The 16,692-nt window shown below is 38.4% G+C and overlaps 1 protein-coding gene across 1 annotated transcript in view; it reads right to left on the bottom strand.

The window, feature by feature from the left end:
• Positions 1-16,692, bottom strand: part of LOC110453192 (inactive tyrosine-protein kinase 7-like) — a 156,173-nt gene that overhangs the window by 128,351 nt on the left and 11,130 nt on the right. Inside the window, exon 2 of the mRNA XM_021502044.1 lies at positions 1,000-1,299. Coding sequence (XP_021357719.1) covers positions 1,000-1,299 — 300 coding nt within the window. The remainder of the gene's footprint in view (positions 1-999; positions 1,300-16,692) is intronic.

The following is a 16,692-nucleotide window of genomic DNA, read 5'->3' as shown; positions in this document are numbered from 1 at the left end:
AACTCCCAGCATACCTTGTGTCCGTTGTTACGTAAACCAAAACATGATACAGATAATATATACAACTGTTCCCATATGTATAATTGGCCACCAACGAATCCTCACATATTGCCCAGATAGAACTGTCTAAATATGTATAATCGTGCAGATAGGGAGCTCTTTTATCACTGAAGGTAGAAAAAGTTGGCCAAGATGTCCCGACAGATGGAGCAATACCCATGATTAGTTTAAAAGCAGCAATTAAATTTTTTGTAAAAAAAAAAAAATTGCACTCAAGATAGAGATGAAATCTTGGAAAATTCTTTCAGAAGGACGCAAGCTAATTTTCTGAAATTTGAACAGAATCTGTTAATATTATTCCAAGATTTTTAGATAACGTCTATTCCTTGTTTGTCGGGACAAAGTGTTTCTTCAAGATGGCCTGTTGGCTATTTCAGTATTGATTTTTTTGTCTATAGTGCTGTTGAAACATTTGTTTCCAAACAAAAAACAATCGACAAACTGATGATAGAAATGCAGACACTTGTAAGACCAGTCTTGAATTATATCTATAGCTCTCTGGGAAAAATTGTGAATAAACTGAAAGAGATCCCAGAAGGAAACAGATGACCTTAACATTTGTGTTTGTATTCTCACCATGACAACGAAGCATAGGTTTATAAACTTAAGCTAAAATCCGAGATAGAGAGTAAAACCTTCTGCCATAATGAATTTCATGATCATTATGATACGTTACAAAGATCACCAGTTATGTGACATGAAATCATAGTATTCTAGATAAGTGTTTTAGTGACAAATTTGGCTTTGTAAATGAAAATTTTGTTAGTGACAATTTCTTATGTAAGTATTGTCACCTCTTGTCCTACTTGTATCAAAGACATATGCTGAGCTGTCAATATCAGATCATGGCAGCAGGTCACCTCTCCGTGCAAGACCTATATCAGAATACGAAAATTACATTCTTACAGATATTACAAGCTTAAAACAGCAAGGACTTACATTGAATGTTGAGCATTGCGTCTGTACTCTGCAAAGCAAAATTGGTTGATCTGTTTGTAGCGACACAGTTAAATGGTCCTTCATCCTCATTCCGCGTTACACGAAGTATCCTTAAGTTGCTACCCTCCTGAAATCTCCGGCTGGTGTCCTGTATCTGCTTTTCTCCTAACAGCCAGCTGAATTCTATGAACTGTCTCTTGGAAACATCACAATAGAGGATGACTTCACTATTTTCGGCAACAGACTGACTCTCTGGCTTCCGGCTAAAGTAGTAAGAGTCGTGACTCGCACACAGACACACTGAAATGTAAAAGTGACATTGTTAGGACTTTATATACAATACAAGTAAGAGGGATAGAACTAAAGCAATGCCATAAATTGCTGTTCTTCGACGTCACTGAATAGATGATTCGTGAACAGACAGACATTCAACTGTACAAGTTGTTTGGACCATGAACAACACAATATCAACATGGAACTAATATTGAACTGCTATGTGACATATAGAACTCTGAAAAAATAACGATCTTCAGGTTACATTGTATCTGATTTACAATATATATGTTGCATGTTACACATATGATTTTATATAAATGTAAACTCATTAACTGTGTGTCCTTGTTGCTCTGATCAACAGGCTGTTGAACACTCTTTTACTCGAGGCAACCTCAGAATAATTAGCATCTATTACAATTCACTTACTACACAATGTCTATCAATAACTAATATGAATGACACCTACTCTTTTCACTTCCTAACTTATTGTTAGAAAAATTTCTCCATCATTTAACAATACCCAAAAGTGTTTTTGGAATAAGAAGGTGGGGGTTCTATCTATAGAGCAAGGCCTGACATTAACATGTACGTGAAACATCAAATATAGAGTAGACAACTTCCTCATTTGTGTCCTAATCTTCAGTTATACCGTTACATTTTTTAGTCGGTTTATTGAAATGGTAAAACATTTACCCAAAAAACTGTTTACAAGAATCTAGTAACAATATATACCTTCAAAGTGGTGTAATATAACATCGCATCAATATCAAAAATCAATTTTAAACGCACTGCAATATCACATTGACCTTCCTACAAGTAGCAATTTAGGTTACCTTGAAAACTGTCAAAAAAGTATCAATGAAAATATTGATTTAATTCTGTGTGAAAAGGTTGACAGAATATCAATCAAAGTGCCTTTACATAACACCATATATATGGGTGAGGAGTGTCAAAAAGATTACAATCTATTTTGTATCTGGTCTCAACAGCCCCCAGTTTGTATCAATGTGGAACAGAAGGGCCTTGGTATCCATGCTGATCTTGATCTGTGGAGACAGGAGGATCAAAACGAGTCAACATTTCGTCATTTTTTTTATCAAATGAGCTTGACCTATATTTAAAAAACACCAGAGGCACCAAGAATGAGTTAAAGATCCTCTTTATCATATGCTCAGTTCAGTTTTTTTAAACAGGATTTGTACAAGGTATCCATCGCTCACATGACTCAGAATATGACTAGTATGGATTCCCTAAAGGCTAATGGGGGGTCATCTCAATGGCAAACTGCCCTAAGCTCATAAAATGTATGAATGCTTCCAGGATATAGGTGAAGGGGTCATCTCCAAAGACAAATGATCCAAGAGAAATGGTGATTGGGTTTGTGGTTCAAGAATGATTCTTTGTCTCCTTGACCGAGTCCTCAAAATTTAATCAGGACATGGACAAACTTGACCTTGTTTATAATTAATCTGTAGCAGAACAATTTAACCAATGTCAAAATGATCATACAGATTACCGTTACAGAAATTTGGAAAAGAAATGAAGAATTTGGTGATTTCATGCTAAAATATCAGTGCAAAGAGAAATTGACATGGCAACATGGACAGAAGTCAAAAATTTGAAGGAGCTGCCACAATGTTTGTGGAGGGGATCAGAATTCAGATATGTTTCTAAATAACCATAGAAATCTGATCCATCTAATCAAAATAATGGAATGTTATGGTTTCTGGTAATCACACTTTAGGATAAACAGCAATAACGAACCAAACATATGATGGATCAGTTCGCCAATAGAGAGGCACAGCAAAACATGAAACATTAATCTTTTAATTCATTCTTTCCTGTTTAATTTCAAGTCTGCAGTTGTTAGCGATGGCTGCTTCGACCCTCAGACAATGGAACAGATGTAGATGACATGGAGGTGCAGTGCAGCATGCATTGCATGTTAACATTATCCCCAGCAAAATTAGTGAATTTGCTATGATAGCACCGTGTCTTGGTTCAACAAAAGAATGTGTGTAAAGATACATGTTATACCATACACTGCGATATGAAAACTATTAAAATATATCTATCCATCAGCCGTGTATGTAATTAAATCGGTTGTACACCATCTGGTTGGCTTGTTGTGAGTTTAGCAGGGCTATAAAGCCCCCATTCCGTGCAAACATTTACTTCGCAGTAGTATGGTACTATTTAAAACATTTTATGACAATGTGCAAGATAAATGCATTATCTGTAGTGCTCCGAGACGCTTGCTAATATCACTTATTAGACTCCATTTCATTGTGTTATCACTACAAGATGATGTACGGTAGATACCATGATGACTGTGAAGTCTTCCATAACATTGTTTTAACATTACTTTCATTTTTCACCATGCCAATAGAATTATAGACATATATATATAAATGTTTATACTGCATTAAATTGCAAACTACCTGAGTATATGAAAACAAATATCATTTGGGTTTTTTATTGATATTTTGATATTGTAATTTTACAAACAAAACAAATCAAACATTACATGATGGTATGGTCGCACATAAGCTCTACCTGTATTTCTTCCTATTTACCACAATACTGTATTTCAGTGAGGGGAAAAGACTCTGCAGAATGTATGTGTTGTCTTCGAGAATGCAGGCAAATTTTCCAATTTCTAATATTCTTTCTCAATATACAATTACTATGGGCAAAAATGCATTTTCAATTACCAAAAACATTAAGTCGACTCTTTCGCGCGTTTTTTACTGCAATATGTCACATCTAAATGGAAGCTGGAAAGCCACTGTACATGTAGTAATCTTCGGCAGCATCTGCACAGTTATTTGTACGTATATCTGCTGTTTCTGTTTAACAATGGCCTGTATTCGCAAAAATATCTGTTTGTCACTTCAAATATAGCTCTTCCGTTGTCTTTTTAGCGGCCCCCATTAAGCACGCTTTAAACAAGTATGTAATGGTAAATACCAGGGGAGTATCTATGTTTTTTCCGATTCTCCATTTCATTGAGAGAGAGCAATACAACCCCTCTATGAAGAGGATAATAAAACAAAGAGGAAATGTTAAAGGTGAAATTTTCTATTCAATATATTTTTCTGTTTAGAACACTTATATTCTTAACCAAAGGCAAACATTCACTAACATGTGGCTAACTTAACGGGGAAAAAAAATTATCTGGAAAAAATGGTATAGAAATATGCTAGTTACAATAAATATTAAATGTATGATTACATCTGTAAGCAGACAATCTGTGTGATCCAAGACACTGCTATGTAAGACAGAGTGTCAAAAGATGTTTTTAATTGGTAGTTTTATAAATGGGATTATTGGATTAGGCAGGTTGTCAGAGTACTCAGGGGTCAGATAAAACAAGTAAAATTTCACATGCAGGTATATAAGCCTTTTCCCTGAGATTTCTTTGTATCCCAAAACACAAATTAAGGAACGTACAGCACACTGGGTGATAGTAGTACAAAACATTACAATATGGAACAGAAACACAAAGGCTGTAGAAGACCTTAATTTCGTTAAATACTTTCTGCAGATGAAATCTGCCTCAAGCTCTAACCACAGCGAGTTATCCTGACAACACTAAGTGGCCTAGAGGGGGTAAAACTTTAATATGGTTCCAGACACTTCTCTCCAGCTATATCTAATTACAAGGTCAAGGTCACGCTTCCCAAGGTTATATAACACATCTGCATACTGTCTGGGGATTAATAAGGACTGAAGAGCGTGACCCCAACTTTGTCCTCTGTTACCCTTTCTTCACTGTTTCCCCCTCCCCACATTTGTCCTTCCCCTCCCTTCCTCTTCTTTTCCCTCCCTATCCAATCCCCTCTCTACCTTCATCCCCTCTATCAAACCAGCAGTGATGCTAAAGCTCTAATATTAATATGAATAATTAATTTGACAGATATGTTGCGCCAATATATTCATAAACAGTACAATTTTACACAGCTTTCCATAGTCCTTGAGAGGATCTTGTTGATGCTCCAAAATGATGTTTGTAAGGACATGTCCATTTGACTTGTGTTATGATCCTTAGAATTGAGGCAAAGGGGGGATTTAACTATATATGTAAAGGATCAACTGAAAGCCAGTAATACATTTTTAAAGTCGACCTATGAGCAAATTATTGGTAAATTTCAGTGCATACCAACAGGCAAGTTTGCAAATCAGCAAAAACAGTATTCCCTTGTCCAGCCTCATGAGAAGTTGGTTATCCCTTGTCCAGCCTCATGAGAAGTTGGTTATCCCTTGTCCAGCCTAATTAGAAATGGGTTATCCCTTGTCCAGCCTCACGAGAAGTGGGTTATTCCTTGTCCAGCCTAATTAGAAATGGGTTATCCCTTGTCCAGCCTAACGAGAAATGGGTTATCCCTTGTCCAGCCTAATTAGAAATGGGTTATCCCTTGATCAGTTTCATGAGAAGTGGGGTATTCCTTGTCCAGCCTCATGAGAAATGGGTTATCCCTCATCTAGTCCGAATTATTCTGACCTTTTTCATATCGGTCTGTCGTCGATTAACGTCAAAACTCCGGCCCTCTATAATATGCGGGAAATATGCGACCCGTGCCCGGAGCGCACTTCAAACTGATATTTTAGAAACAAATCGTCACTTTCACACACATGTCGCACATGGATCGAAAGATCTATTCTTTATGTACTAGGTGGTATCAATAACATGTTTCAAAGATCATTACGAAAAGTATTTTCCAACGTTTTCTATACCAACCCATGTTTTTAATGGAAATTAGGCCATGAGCAATGTCACATGACTTGACGAGATCTCGCGTTACAGAAGGTATATCCCAACATTATGACGTAAGCCGGTGAGATTTTAGTCACGTGGCATTAGAAGGCGGGGCTATCAAAAAACTAGAGTAAAACAGAGTAAGTTTGAAAAAATATGTTTTTTGTGATTGTATTGGTTGTTTGAGGCATGTAATTTATGTTCATCTTGTGCATAAAGAATAGATCTTTCGATCCATGTACGACATGTGTGTGAAAGTGACGATTTGTTTCTAAAATATCAGTTTGAAGTGCGCTCCGGGCACGGTTCGCATATTTCCCGCATATTATAGAGGGCCGGAGATCGGACGTTAATCGACGACAGACCGATATGAAAAAAGTCGATAAAACGTCAGAATAATTTGGACTATCCCTCATCCAGCTTCATAAGAAATGGGTTAGCCCTTGTCCAGCCTCATGAGAAGTGGGTTATCCCTTGTCCAGCCTAACAAGAAATGAGTTTATCCCTTGTCCAGCCTCATGAGAAGTGAGTTATCCCTTGTCCAGCCTAATGAGGAATGTGTTTATCCCTTGACCAGCCTAACGAAAAATGGGTTGATCCCTTGTCCAGCCTAATGAGAAATGGATTATCCCTTGTCCAGCCAGCCTAATGAGAAGTGGGTTATCCTTTGTCCAGCCTAATGAGGAATGTGTTTATCCCTTGACCAGCCTTATGAGGAGTGGGTTATCCCTTGTCCAGCCTAATGAGAAATGTGTTTATCCCTTGTCCAGCCTAATGAGGAGTGGGTTATCCCTTGTCCAGCCTAATGAGAAATGGTTATCCCTTGTCCAGCCAGCCTAATGAGGAGTGGGCTATCTCTTGTCCAGCCTAATGAGGAATGTGTTTATCCCTTGACCAGCCTAACGAAAAATGGGTTGATCCCTTGTCCAGCCTAATGAGAAAGAGATTATCCCTTGTCCAGCCAGCCTAATGAGGAGTGGGTTATCCCTTGTCCATCTTAATGAGGAATGTGTTTATCCCTTGACCAGCCTTATGAGAAGTGGGTTATCCCTTGTCCAGCCTAACAAGAAATGAGTTTATCCCTTGTTCAGCCTCATGAGAAGTGAGTTATCCCTTGTCCAGCCTAATGCGGAATGGGTTTATCCCTTGTCCAGCCTAGGAATGTGTTTATCCCTTGTCCAGCCTAATGAGGAGTGGGTTATCCCTTGTCCAGCCTAATGAGAAATGGTTATCCCTTGTCCAGCCAGCCTAATGAGGAGTGGGTTATCCCTTGTCCAGCCTAATGAGGAATGTGTTTATCCCTTGTCCAGCCTAATGAGGAATGTGTTTATCCCTTGTCCAGCCTAATGAGGAGTGGGTTATCCCTTGTCCAGCCTAATGAGAAATGGTTATCCCTTGTCCAGCCAGCCTAATGAGGAGTGGGTTATCCCTTGTCCATCTTAATGAGCAATGTGTTTATCCCTTGACCAGCCTTATGAGGAGTGGGTTATCCCTTGTCCAGCCTAACGAAAAATGGGTTGATCCCTTGTCCAGCCTAATGAGGAATGGGTTTATCCCTTGTCCAGCCTAATGAGGAATGGATTATCCCTTGTCCAGCCTAATGAGGAGTAAGTTATCCCTTGTACAGCCTCATGATCATGAGACGTGGGTTTATCCCTTGTCCAGCCTAATGAGGAATGGGTTATCCCTTGTACAGCCTCATGGGAAGTAGGTTTATCCCTTGTCCAGACTATCAGTTCCATCATTAAACCACAAAACACACACAAAGAAAGAACATGACAGGGGAAAATCTTCACTCATAATGGCACAATATCCTAATATCCCTGCCAGGTAGGCTATAAAACTGTCCCAACCTGTCAGCTTGGACACGTTATGCTCACCTTCCATGGCAGCCAAGCATGTGAGGATCATACACTCATTAAACACAGCGGATGCCTTCCTATGTGGAAAATTGAACTGATGTGTTTATTGTCACAGTAAAAAAACATGATATTCAGAAGATTGCTGTCATTGTTATGATAAAATCATATAGCCATTAAAAATAGCATGTACCTGATGGTCACTTTTAATATCAAGCATGAGTAAAGAAGTACATGAGTATATACATACATGCCATAAACAAAAACAGCTGCTCTAATTTGACATTTATCATTGCATATACACTTGTTTTCTTATGGTAAAGTTTTATATTAGTGGCTTGGACAGAACAGAATCAATGATAAGGTCCATAGTAAGACAGGCAGGGGATTTAACATAGAACTACTGAAGGAGTCAAGAATACAGTAAGAAATAAATAACTATAAAAACATTTCTAGGCTCAGTGTATATAAAGAGAAAGGGAAACCTGTATAACTCAATGTAGTGTATTAATTTCAGTGGAATATTATGTTGCTCAGGCTGGGAAGTAAACACTTGGTCATATTGATCATGTAACACCACGGTTACAGGGTTTCATCGTTATTCACACAACAGAATACCGTAATCTCTTGAAATCCAACTATAGGCCGTCATGGGTATCCAAGTGGTAAGTAGAGGTAAAGCGAGAAAATTTACATAGCTATTAACATTTGTGAATGAATTTCAAGCTTGTGTGACTCCAGTGCTTGCATTTTACGGAAATTTATTAGGTTATGTTCGTGTGTCGCACAACATTGTTGATATTTTCCCTCTGAATATATAACATGATAGACCACACTTGCATTTATTTTAAGAAACAAAACTTTGGCACAATTCACAAATAAATCATTACTCCAGTGACCTTTGTGTGACCTAAATGTAACTTGTCCTTGACTAAATTTCCATCACCACTACTGTCATCAAGGAAAATTCTTGAGCTTTAAATTGACGAGTTTCCATAGAAATCCTCTACACTTGTATGTGAGAAATTGTACACAGCAAAAATTGCTCTTCCTATTGAACTGAAATGATAATTTTGCAAGATCAATATTTGACAAAAACGAATTTTTCTGATGCTTCTGATAACATTAACATTAAAGAAATTTCAGAAACACAAACACTGAGTCAGAATATGTGACCATTCATAAAGAATTCTGATTGATGTAGAAAAATGTTAAAATGCAAAAACAAATGTAGTACGCTTTGCATTTCATCATCAACATAATAAAACTCAAGGTTTACTGTTATCAACCAGACAGCATCAGTGAAATATTGGTCTGGAGTTCAGAAGTTCTGGGTTCAAATCCTGCTGGTCAAGCCCAAATATTTCCTGTTAAAACCTTGTGCGTGTCAACATCCTTTGCTACTAGTAATTGGGGGTACTTGGTGAATAGATAGCTGAACTTAGGTTGTTTATGTTTGTTGTTGTTTGGAGCAGAGACTTAGAAGAGGAGTGACTAGTGTAGTGTATATCAATGCTGTCCAGTGGCATGATGGGGGGGGGGGGGGGGGGGGGGGGTGCTGGTAGTATAGTGCCCATCAACAGTTCAGAGGCTCTGAGTTTGAAACCGTAATCTGTCCGCTTGAATTTATTTCTCAACCCGTTATAAGAATGGTACTAGAAATGTCATGGTCACCAGCTAAATGTTCCTAAATAAGGATTCTTGTCAACATTTTATTTACTGAGCACCACATTCCATATTATTTCATATCTAAGAGAAATTTCAACTTATCTTGCAAATATCCCCTTGATGATACTCTTTAGGTAAATTTATGGATGTTGGTCGCTATGGTGACATGCTAATAACACAGGTGGAAAGTTTCTCTCTACTCTCTACATAGAGATAGACACAAAGGTTTCACTGAGGAGGGGGTAGGACCCTAACTTGTAACAGCTCAAATTAACATGAATTATTCATGAACCTAGGTCATGATAGCCTGAATGCCATTATGAAAAGTGTTTAGTATGACTCCCCGATTAGATAGAGGGTGTCTTTTGATAAATGCAATGTCAATCTGTGACAATATCATCATCATTTGCAATGCAAAATGGAGAGATGGTGTGAAAGGGCTGAAGAAATGATAGGTGTAATAAAACTGTCTACTATCTTATTTACAAATGATAACTACAATAGGTAAAATCTTATTATCTTCGTTCCAAATTCCATTTTTTAGTTTTATGTGAAAATAAGCATAGATTGATGGTTTTCTTTGGAAACCTCACACTCCTGCATGGTGCTACTTAAACCGTGTATCATACGCAATGCATTCAATCTTAAAAAAATGTCAACACATCTTTTTATCTAATCTGATCATACCTACTTAGGTAATTTATGCATGTACGCTTTTACGTCTCTCTCGTAAGTCAAATGCTTTTTATCCTTGTGGAAAAAAATGAGCCGGCGCATTTCAAAAAACAAGATAAAGAGTGCAGAGATCCTGGGCTTGATATTTTAGGTACAAAGGCGCAGTCTGTTTGTGACAAATGTGCAAGATATTCAATGATTTTCACGTACCCAACCATTTCCAACACAATTTGACAATATCCCACCACCCCTATCAATAACATTGAACTGGGGCACATCAATGGTTAGGAAAGTTTACTATAGACAATTAGGTATATCAGGATGCACTGTGCCAAGAATATGCAAAGACTGGTGCACTGGAATGTACCGTTAAAGTACATTTCACATCCCCGGAGTCTTCATTATAGACTGCTCCCTGTCAAAGGCAAGGACAGTCTATTACCCAAATGAGAACCAATGCATCAAGCTGTAGAACATGTGACCTCATTTTCTCCTACCAAGCTAAGCCCAGCCATTCAGAGCACCAAGCTGTTCTCATTCCTAACGTTTTCAGAACAAACTTTTTTAGCAGTCGATCTTCACCTTTATAAAATGCTTCATTTCATCTGATTTCCCAAAGTGTTGGAGTTCCTGAAGATAATGAACTCTTTGTAAAAGTTCATGGATTAACACTGGGATATAACTATACAAAATGTATGTCAACCTGCTCCTGTAAATTTAGGAGTAACAAATAGATGGAGATCACTCTCAAAGTACATGACAATTTTCTCATTAAATAAATTGCCACACACTGCAGCTATTAAACATACCATAAAAAATATCTATCATGAATTCAACATTGTATTGATATGATAAATTCTGAACAGGTTTTTAATTCTTCATTACATTGCAGTGCATCTGACAAAAGATCAAAGTACAATTCAAGACAACATACAATTGTAGGTTCATTACATACAGGTTATGCTGGATAACACAGGTTCACTTTACACATGTTATGTACATATATATCTTGATATAATTACAGATTCAGGACAACTCTGTAGGTAGCCATTTTTTCCTTTTTTTCTTCATCAATGTTGACTTGAGCTTTTATTAATCAGACATTTTATGCTCTCATAAAATAAAATGAGAAAAATGGAGAACTGGCCCCTGATTGGTCAGAAACTGATTGAACTCTGACAAGTAACACACATTCGTGATGTGGCTCAACAAACTAATTCGTTTCTTATGACCCGGCCTTGTTAATGCCTGTGTGTGGGAGTTAAACATATACAGTGATTAATAATCGTGTATACAGTGATTAATAATCGTGTATATACAGTGATTAATAATCGTGTATACAGTGATTAATAATCGTGTATACATTGATTAATAATCATGTATACATTGATTAATAATCGTGTACTAAAAACCTGGATTAGCGTTGATTGAAATTCAATCTCTTCTCCTTGCCATTAACAACAACATTATTACCGACCACAAAGGAGTTGATATTGAGTGTGAATCAACAGGAGCTGTTCACTACCTGCTTGTTACAAGCAACAGCAGGTAAAATTACACTTTCTCCATTTAAGAATCCTCTTTTACTCTTTTTCTTTTTTTTCGGAAATAAAAGCGACTTTCACTGCCATAATGAAATCTGCAATTTTCCAACTGTCGCTAATGATGTCATCAACAGTTGCATAAAAGTTCAGTTTGAATTTCACTCTAATCCGAATGTGCTGTCGCCGTCCATAGTCATAAAGCAAGGTAATAAAGACATATAATCAACTTAATGAAATGTGAATACGTTCCCAATTATCCGGCCATAAATGTGAATCAGGAGCGAAAAAAGTTTATTAATTTTGTTTGGATTAGTGGTTTGTGGTGCGGAAGTGATTTGCACTTGTAAGTGCATGTCAATAAAGGTACATGTACCAGGCATATACCGTTACAACGGCGGTTAGATCTAATAACGTAACAAAGTAGGATGGCAGTCAGTGAATCATTCCACAAAACACAACCACACTTTTAACGACAGCATTAAAACTGTCCTAATCTGTTTTCAAAAACAGAAAATTTCCAGTAAATTTTTAATGAAATATTAACATGTATACAAAATTCAGCATTAAATCTCCAGAAGTACAAAAATTTCGATCATTTCTGTTCCCATTTGCATACAATTGACTGTTTTTTCTTCAAAACCCATGGTAAATGATTTTTCACAGTACAGCGTATGAATGAGGAATTTGGTGGTCCAGTCTGAAGTACAGCCCGAGACAGAAACAATTCATTTCTACTCCAGGAGAAGGTGGTAACTGTATACTGTAGAACAGGTGATCCCTAATTACTGACAGGATGACAGACATCTATAAACATAAGTCGTAGCTGACCAGAGCAGTAACAAACAGTATGTAATCTATTACAGTCCTCGAGCCCCTGAAACCTCCACTACTTCTTCTATGTGTGTATTTACCCTGTCACAGTACAGCTAGGCTATAGGGTGGTACTACCCACAGCACATGTACAGTACAGCTAGGCTAGGGTGGTACTACCCACAGCACATGTACAGTACAGCTAGGCTAGGGTGGTACTACCCACAGCACATGTACAGTACAGCTAGGCTAGGGTGGTACTACCCACAGCACATGTACAGTACAGCTAGGCTAGGGTGGTACTACCCACAGCACATGTACAGTACAGCTAGGCTAGGGTGGTACTACCCACAGCACATGTACAGTACAGCTAGGCTAGGGTGGTACTACCCACAGCACATGTACAGTACAGCTAGGCTAGGGTGGTACTACCCACAGCACATGTACAGTACAGCTAGGCTAGGGTGGTACTACCCACAGCACATGTACAGTACAGCTAGGCTAGGGTGGTACTACCCACAGCACATGTACAGTACAGCTAGGCTAGGGTGGTACTACCCACAGCACATGTACAGTACAGCTAGGCTAGGGTGGTACTACCCACAGCACATGTACAGTACAGCTAGGCTAGGGTGGTACTACCCACAGCACATGTACAGTACAGCTAGGCTAGGGTGGTACTACCCACAGCACATGTACAGTACAGCTAGGCTAGGGTGGTACTACCCACAGCACATGTACAGTACAGCTAGGCTAGGGTGGTACTACCCACAGCACATGTACAGTACAGCTAGGCTAGGGTGGTACTACCCACAGCACATGTACAGTACAGCTAGGCTAGGGTGGTACTACCCACAGCACATGTACAGTACAGCTAGGCTAGGGTGGTACTACCCACAGCACATGTACAGTACAGCTAGGCTAGGGTGGTACTACCCACAGCACATGTACAGTACAGCTAGGCTAGGGTGGTACTACCCACAGCACATGTACAGTACAGCTAGGCTAGGGTGGTACTACCCACAGCACATGTACAGTACAGCTAGGCTAGGGTGGTACTACCCACAGCACATGTACAGTACAGCTAGGCTAGGGTGGTACTACCCACAGCACATGTACAGTACAGCTAGGCTAGGGTGGTACTACCCACAGCACATGTACAGTACAGCTAGGCTAGGGTGGTACTACCCACAGCACATGTACAGTACAGCTAGGCTAGGGTGGTACTACCCACAGCACATGTACAGTACAGCTAGGCTAGGGTGGTACTACCCACAGCACATGTACAGTACAGCTAGGCTAGGGTGGTACTACCCACAGCACATGTACAGTACAGCTAGGCTAGGGTGGTACTACCCACAGCACATGTACAGTACAGCTAGGCTAGGGTGGTACTACCCACAGCACATGTACAGTACAGCTAGGCTAGGGTGGTACTACCCACAGCACATGTACAGTACAGCTAGGCTAGGGTGGTACTACCCACAGCACATGTACAGTACAGCTAGGCTAGGTTGGTACTACCCACAGTACATGTACAGTACAGCTAGGCTAGGTTGGTACTACCCACAGTACATGTACAGTACAGGTACTACCCACAGCACATGTACAGTACAGGTACTACCCACAGCATATGTACAGTACAGCTAGAATATGTTACACCAATTGCAAGCTCATGATCATCTAGTACTGTAAATCCCCACAGCAGAACTAAGGTACAAACACAGGAACTACCACCTACACATATACTTGGTTTGAAAGGCTGGTGGACTGAAATCTGCAACAGACATTTTGAAACCTACAACCAATGTATCCAAGAGTAATATTTTTAAAATCTACACCTGATAAGGAGTATATTTTTAACTGTGTTTCAGGTTGTGTAGTAAATAATGACAATTGCCTGCGGTATAGAAGACTACATGATATTATTGGTAGCCGTCTGATCCACAACACATGTTGCTTTACACAAACATTTGCATGACCGTTACAGATACCATCAGAGAAGTAGGAAATGGTTACAAGCATTCTGTCCATTAAATGCCAGTCGTCCTCCTCCACCCACTACCAGTTCTAGTGATGTTCTCCGACATTCACTAACTCAGCCTAGCACTACATTATAACATGCGATTATACCACTGGGACGAAAATATTGAATAAAACATCAAGTCTGAAATCAGATGCAGCCGATAAAACCAAATTTGTCCATCAAAGAAGGAGATATTAATTCAATTAATTAAAATTTATTGATCTTGTTATGCTACAGAAAGAGAAAACTAAAAGTCTTATAAAATGATCCAATGAAATTAGAGACTAGTGTTTTTGTTATAATTACGGGAATCGACAGTTTACCTCTGTGTGTTTTATCAGACAACTGATCAAGATGTTTACATCGTAGGTGTAACTCCTGACTCCTATTATTGATCAACATGTTTACATCGTAGGTGTAACTCCTGTCTCCTATTATTGATCAAGATGTTTACATCGTAGGTGTAACACCTGACTCCTATTATTGATCAAGATGTTAACATCGTAGGTGTAACTCCTGACTCCTACTGCTGTAAGTGGGAGATTGCCAGTTGATTGATTCCAACTTGGAACAGTGTTTATGTGATAAACAGTGATGTCCCAATAATTTTACGGCAAGAAACAAAATATTTTATACTGCATACAGAGGTTACAAAGAAGAAACTATCTAGTATTAGTAGCTGACAGGATTTAACACTTCCAGAGACAAAATATAAATAAAGGAAAATAATCGCAAAATACATTCTCCCAGTTTTTAACACATTGGAGAATCAACACTCCAGAATGACAGAAGGAATAATTCTTCTATTATCCATATCAAGTCTCGTCAGTTGGCATGTTTATAAACCAGAATGGCTGCTAGTGTAGCGGTCACATATCCAGTGGTTGTGATATAAAGTAATATATTATAATACAGTTGACCTGTAACCATTAATTTTATCTTAAGTTTTAACATACCTACAAAAACAACCTAAATCTGGAGAAAATTTGTTTTAATACAGACACGATATAATCTCCTGGTCAGTATATATAACACAGGTTCCTTCGGGAGTCACTTCTATACAAAAATGTACCTTAATTAGCTTGGTTTTAATACAACATACTAGCTACAGTGAAAAACCTTATTACAGCGCTACCTTTTGTCCAATGATATCGAGAGAAAGGAATTCAGGATTTTATTTTTATTTTCAATATCATGTTTCTCAACTTTAAATTAACAGATACGCAATTATAATTATTTCTATTTGAACAACATGTGCCTTTGAATGTTATCAGACATATTGCCCCAAAACTACTTTAATAAATTATCAGGTACAAAAAAGACAGCCCCTCCCACTAGTAAACAGTTTGCATGCTTTTTACCCCAATGCAATTTAATTTCAATGACATTTCTCATATATTTAGCCTCAAGAATGGAACCAGTTTTGACACCACCAAATAGTGAAAATTTTAATAGCTCTCATTCCTGTAAGTGTTTGAATTGAATGACTCTGGCATTATGTAACAAGTACAGGGGTATATTTGAGGTTGCCAATTCACAAGATTTTCTATCAATGGTCGAGCATGCGGGCCCTTTATACCCGCTGTTGTCTGTGTACACCCAGCCCAGGGTTCGATCCCGACGTGCATCTCAACCAAAACAGTCAAACCTACAGGGGCCAAGTCAGTACAAACTTCTCGTTAAAAAACAGAATGTCAACAGAATGCTATTCACATATTCTGTACGGAGCTGAAAGCTATCAGAGGCAGCAAATTAGCCAATAAGAAAACTATTACATGTCCACGTTAAAAATTCTTCGCTGTGTCAATAAAATTGACGACAAACACATTGTTGAACTCTACCTTCTAGTGTTTGAATATCAACCACCTACCCTGACTGGCTAAATAAACACTTACCAAGTTTTAAAGGCCCACAGCTAATGTAATTAATTTTTGCTATTTACAAAGCAGAACTTATCTGGGGGTTCAATGCACCATGGCCGACTCCTGTATTGTTGATTTTGTGGCAGGAGGGTGTAAATCAATCTGAAAACGGGATAATGATCAACTATACAGACTACCTGTCCAACCTTGTTTA

This window comes from Mizuhopecten yessoensis, unplaced genomic scaffold (assembly GCF_002113885.1).
Source record: "Mizuhopecten yessoensis strain PY_sf001 unplaced genomic scaffold, ASM211388v2 scaffold7167, whole genome shotgun sequence".
Lineage (NCBI taxonomy): Eukaryota > Metazoa > Mollusca > Bivalvia > Pectinida > Pectinidae > Mizuhopecten > Mizuhopecten yessoensis.
This window is presented reverse-complemented; position numbering and strand designations above follow the sequence as displayed.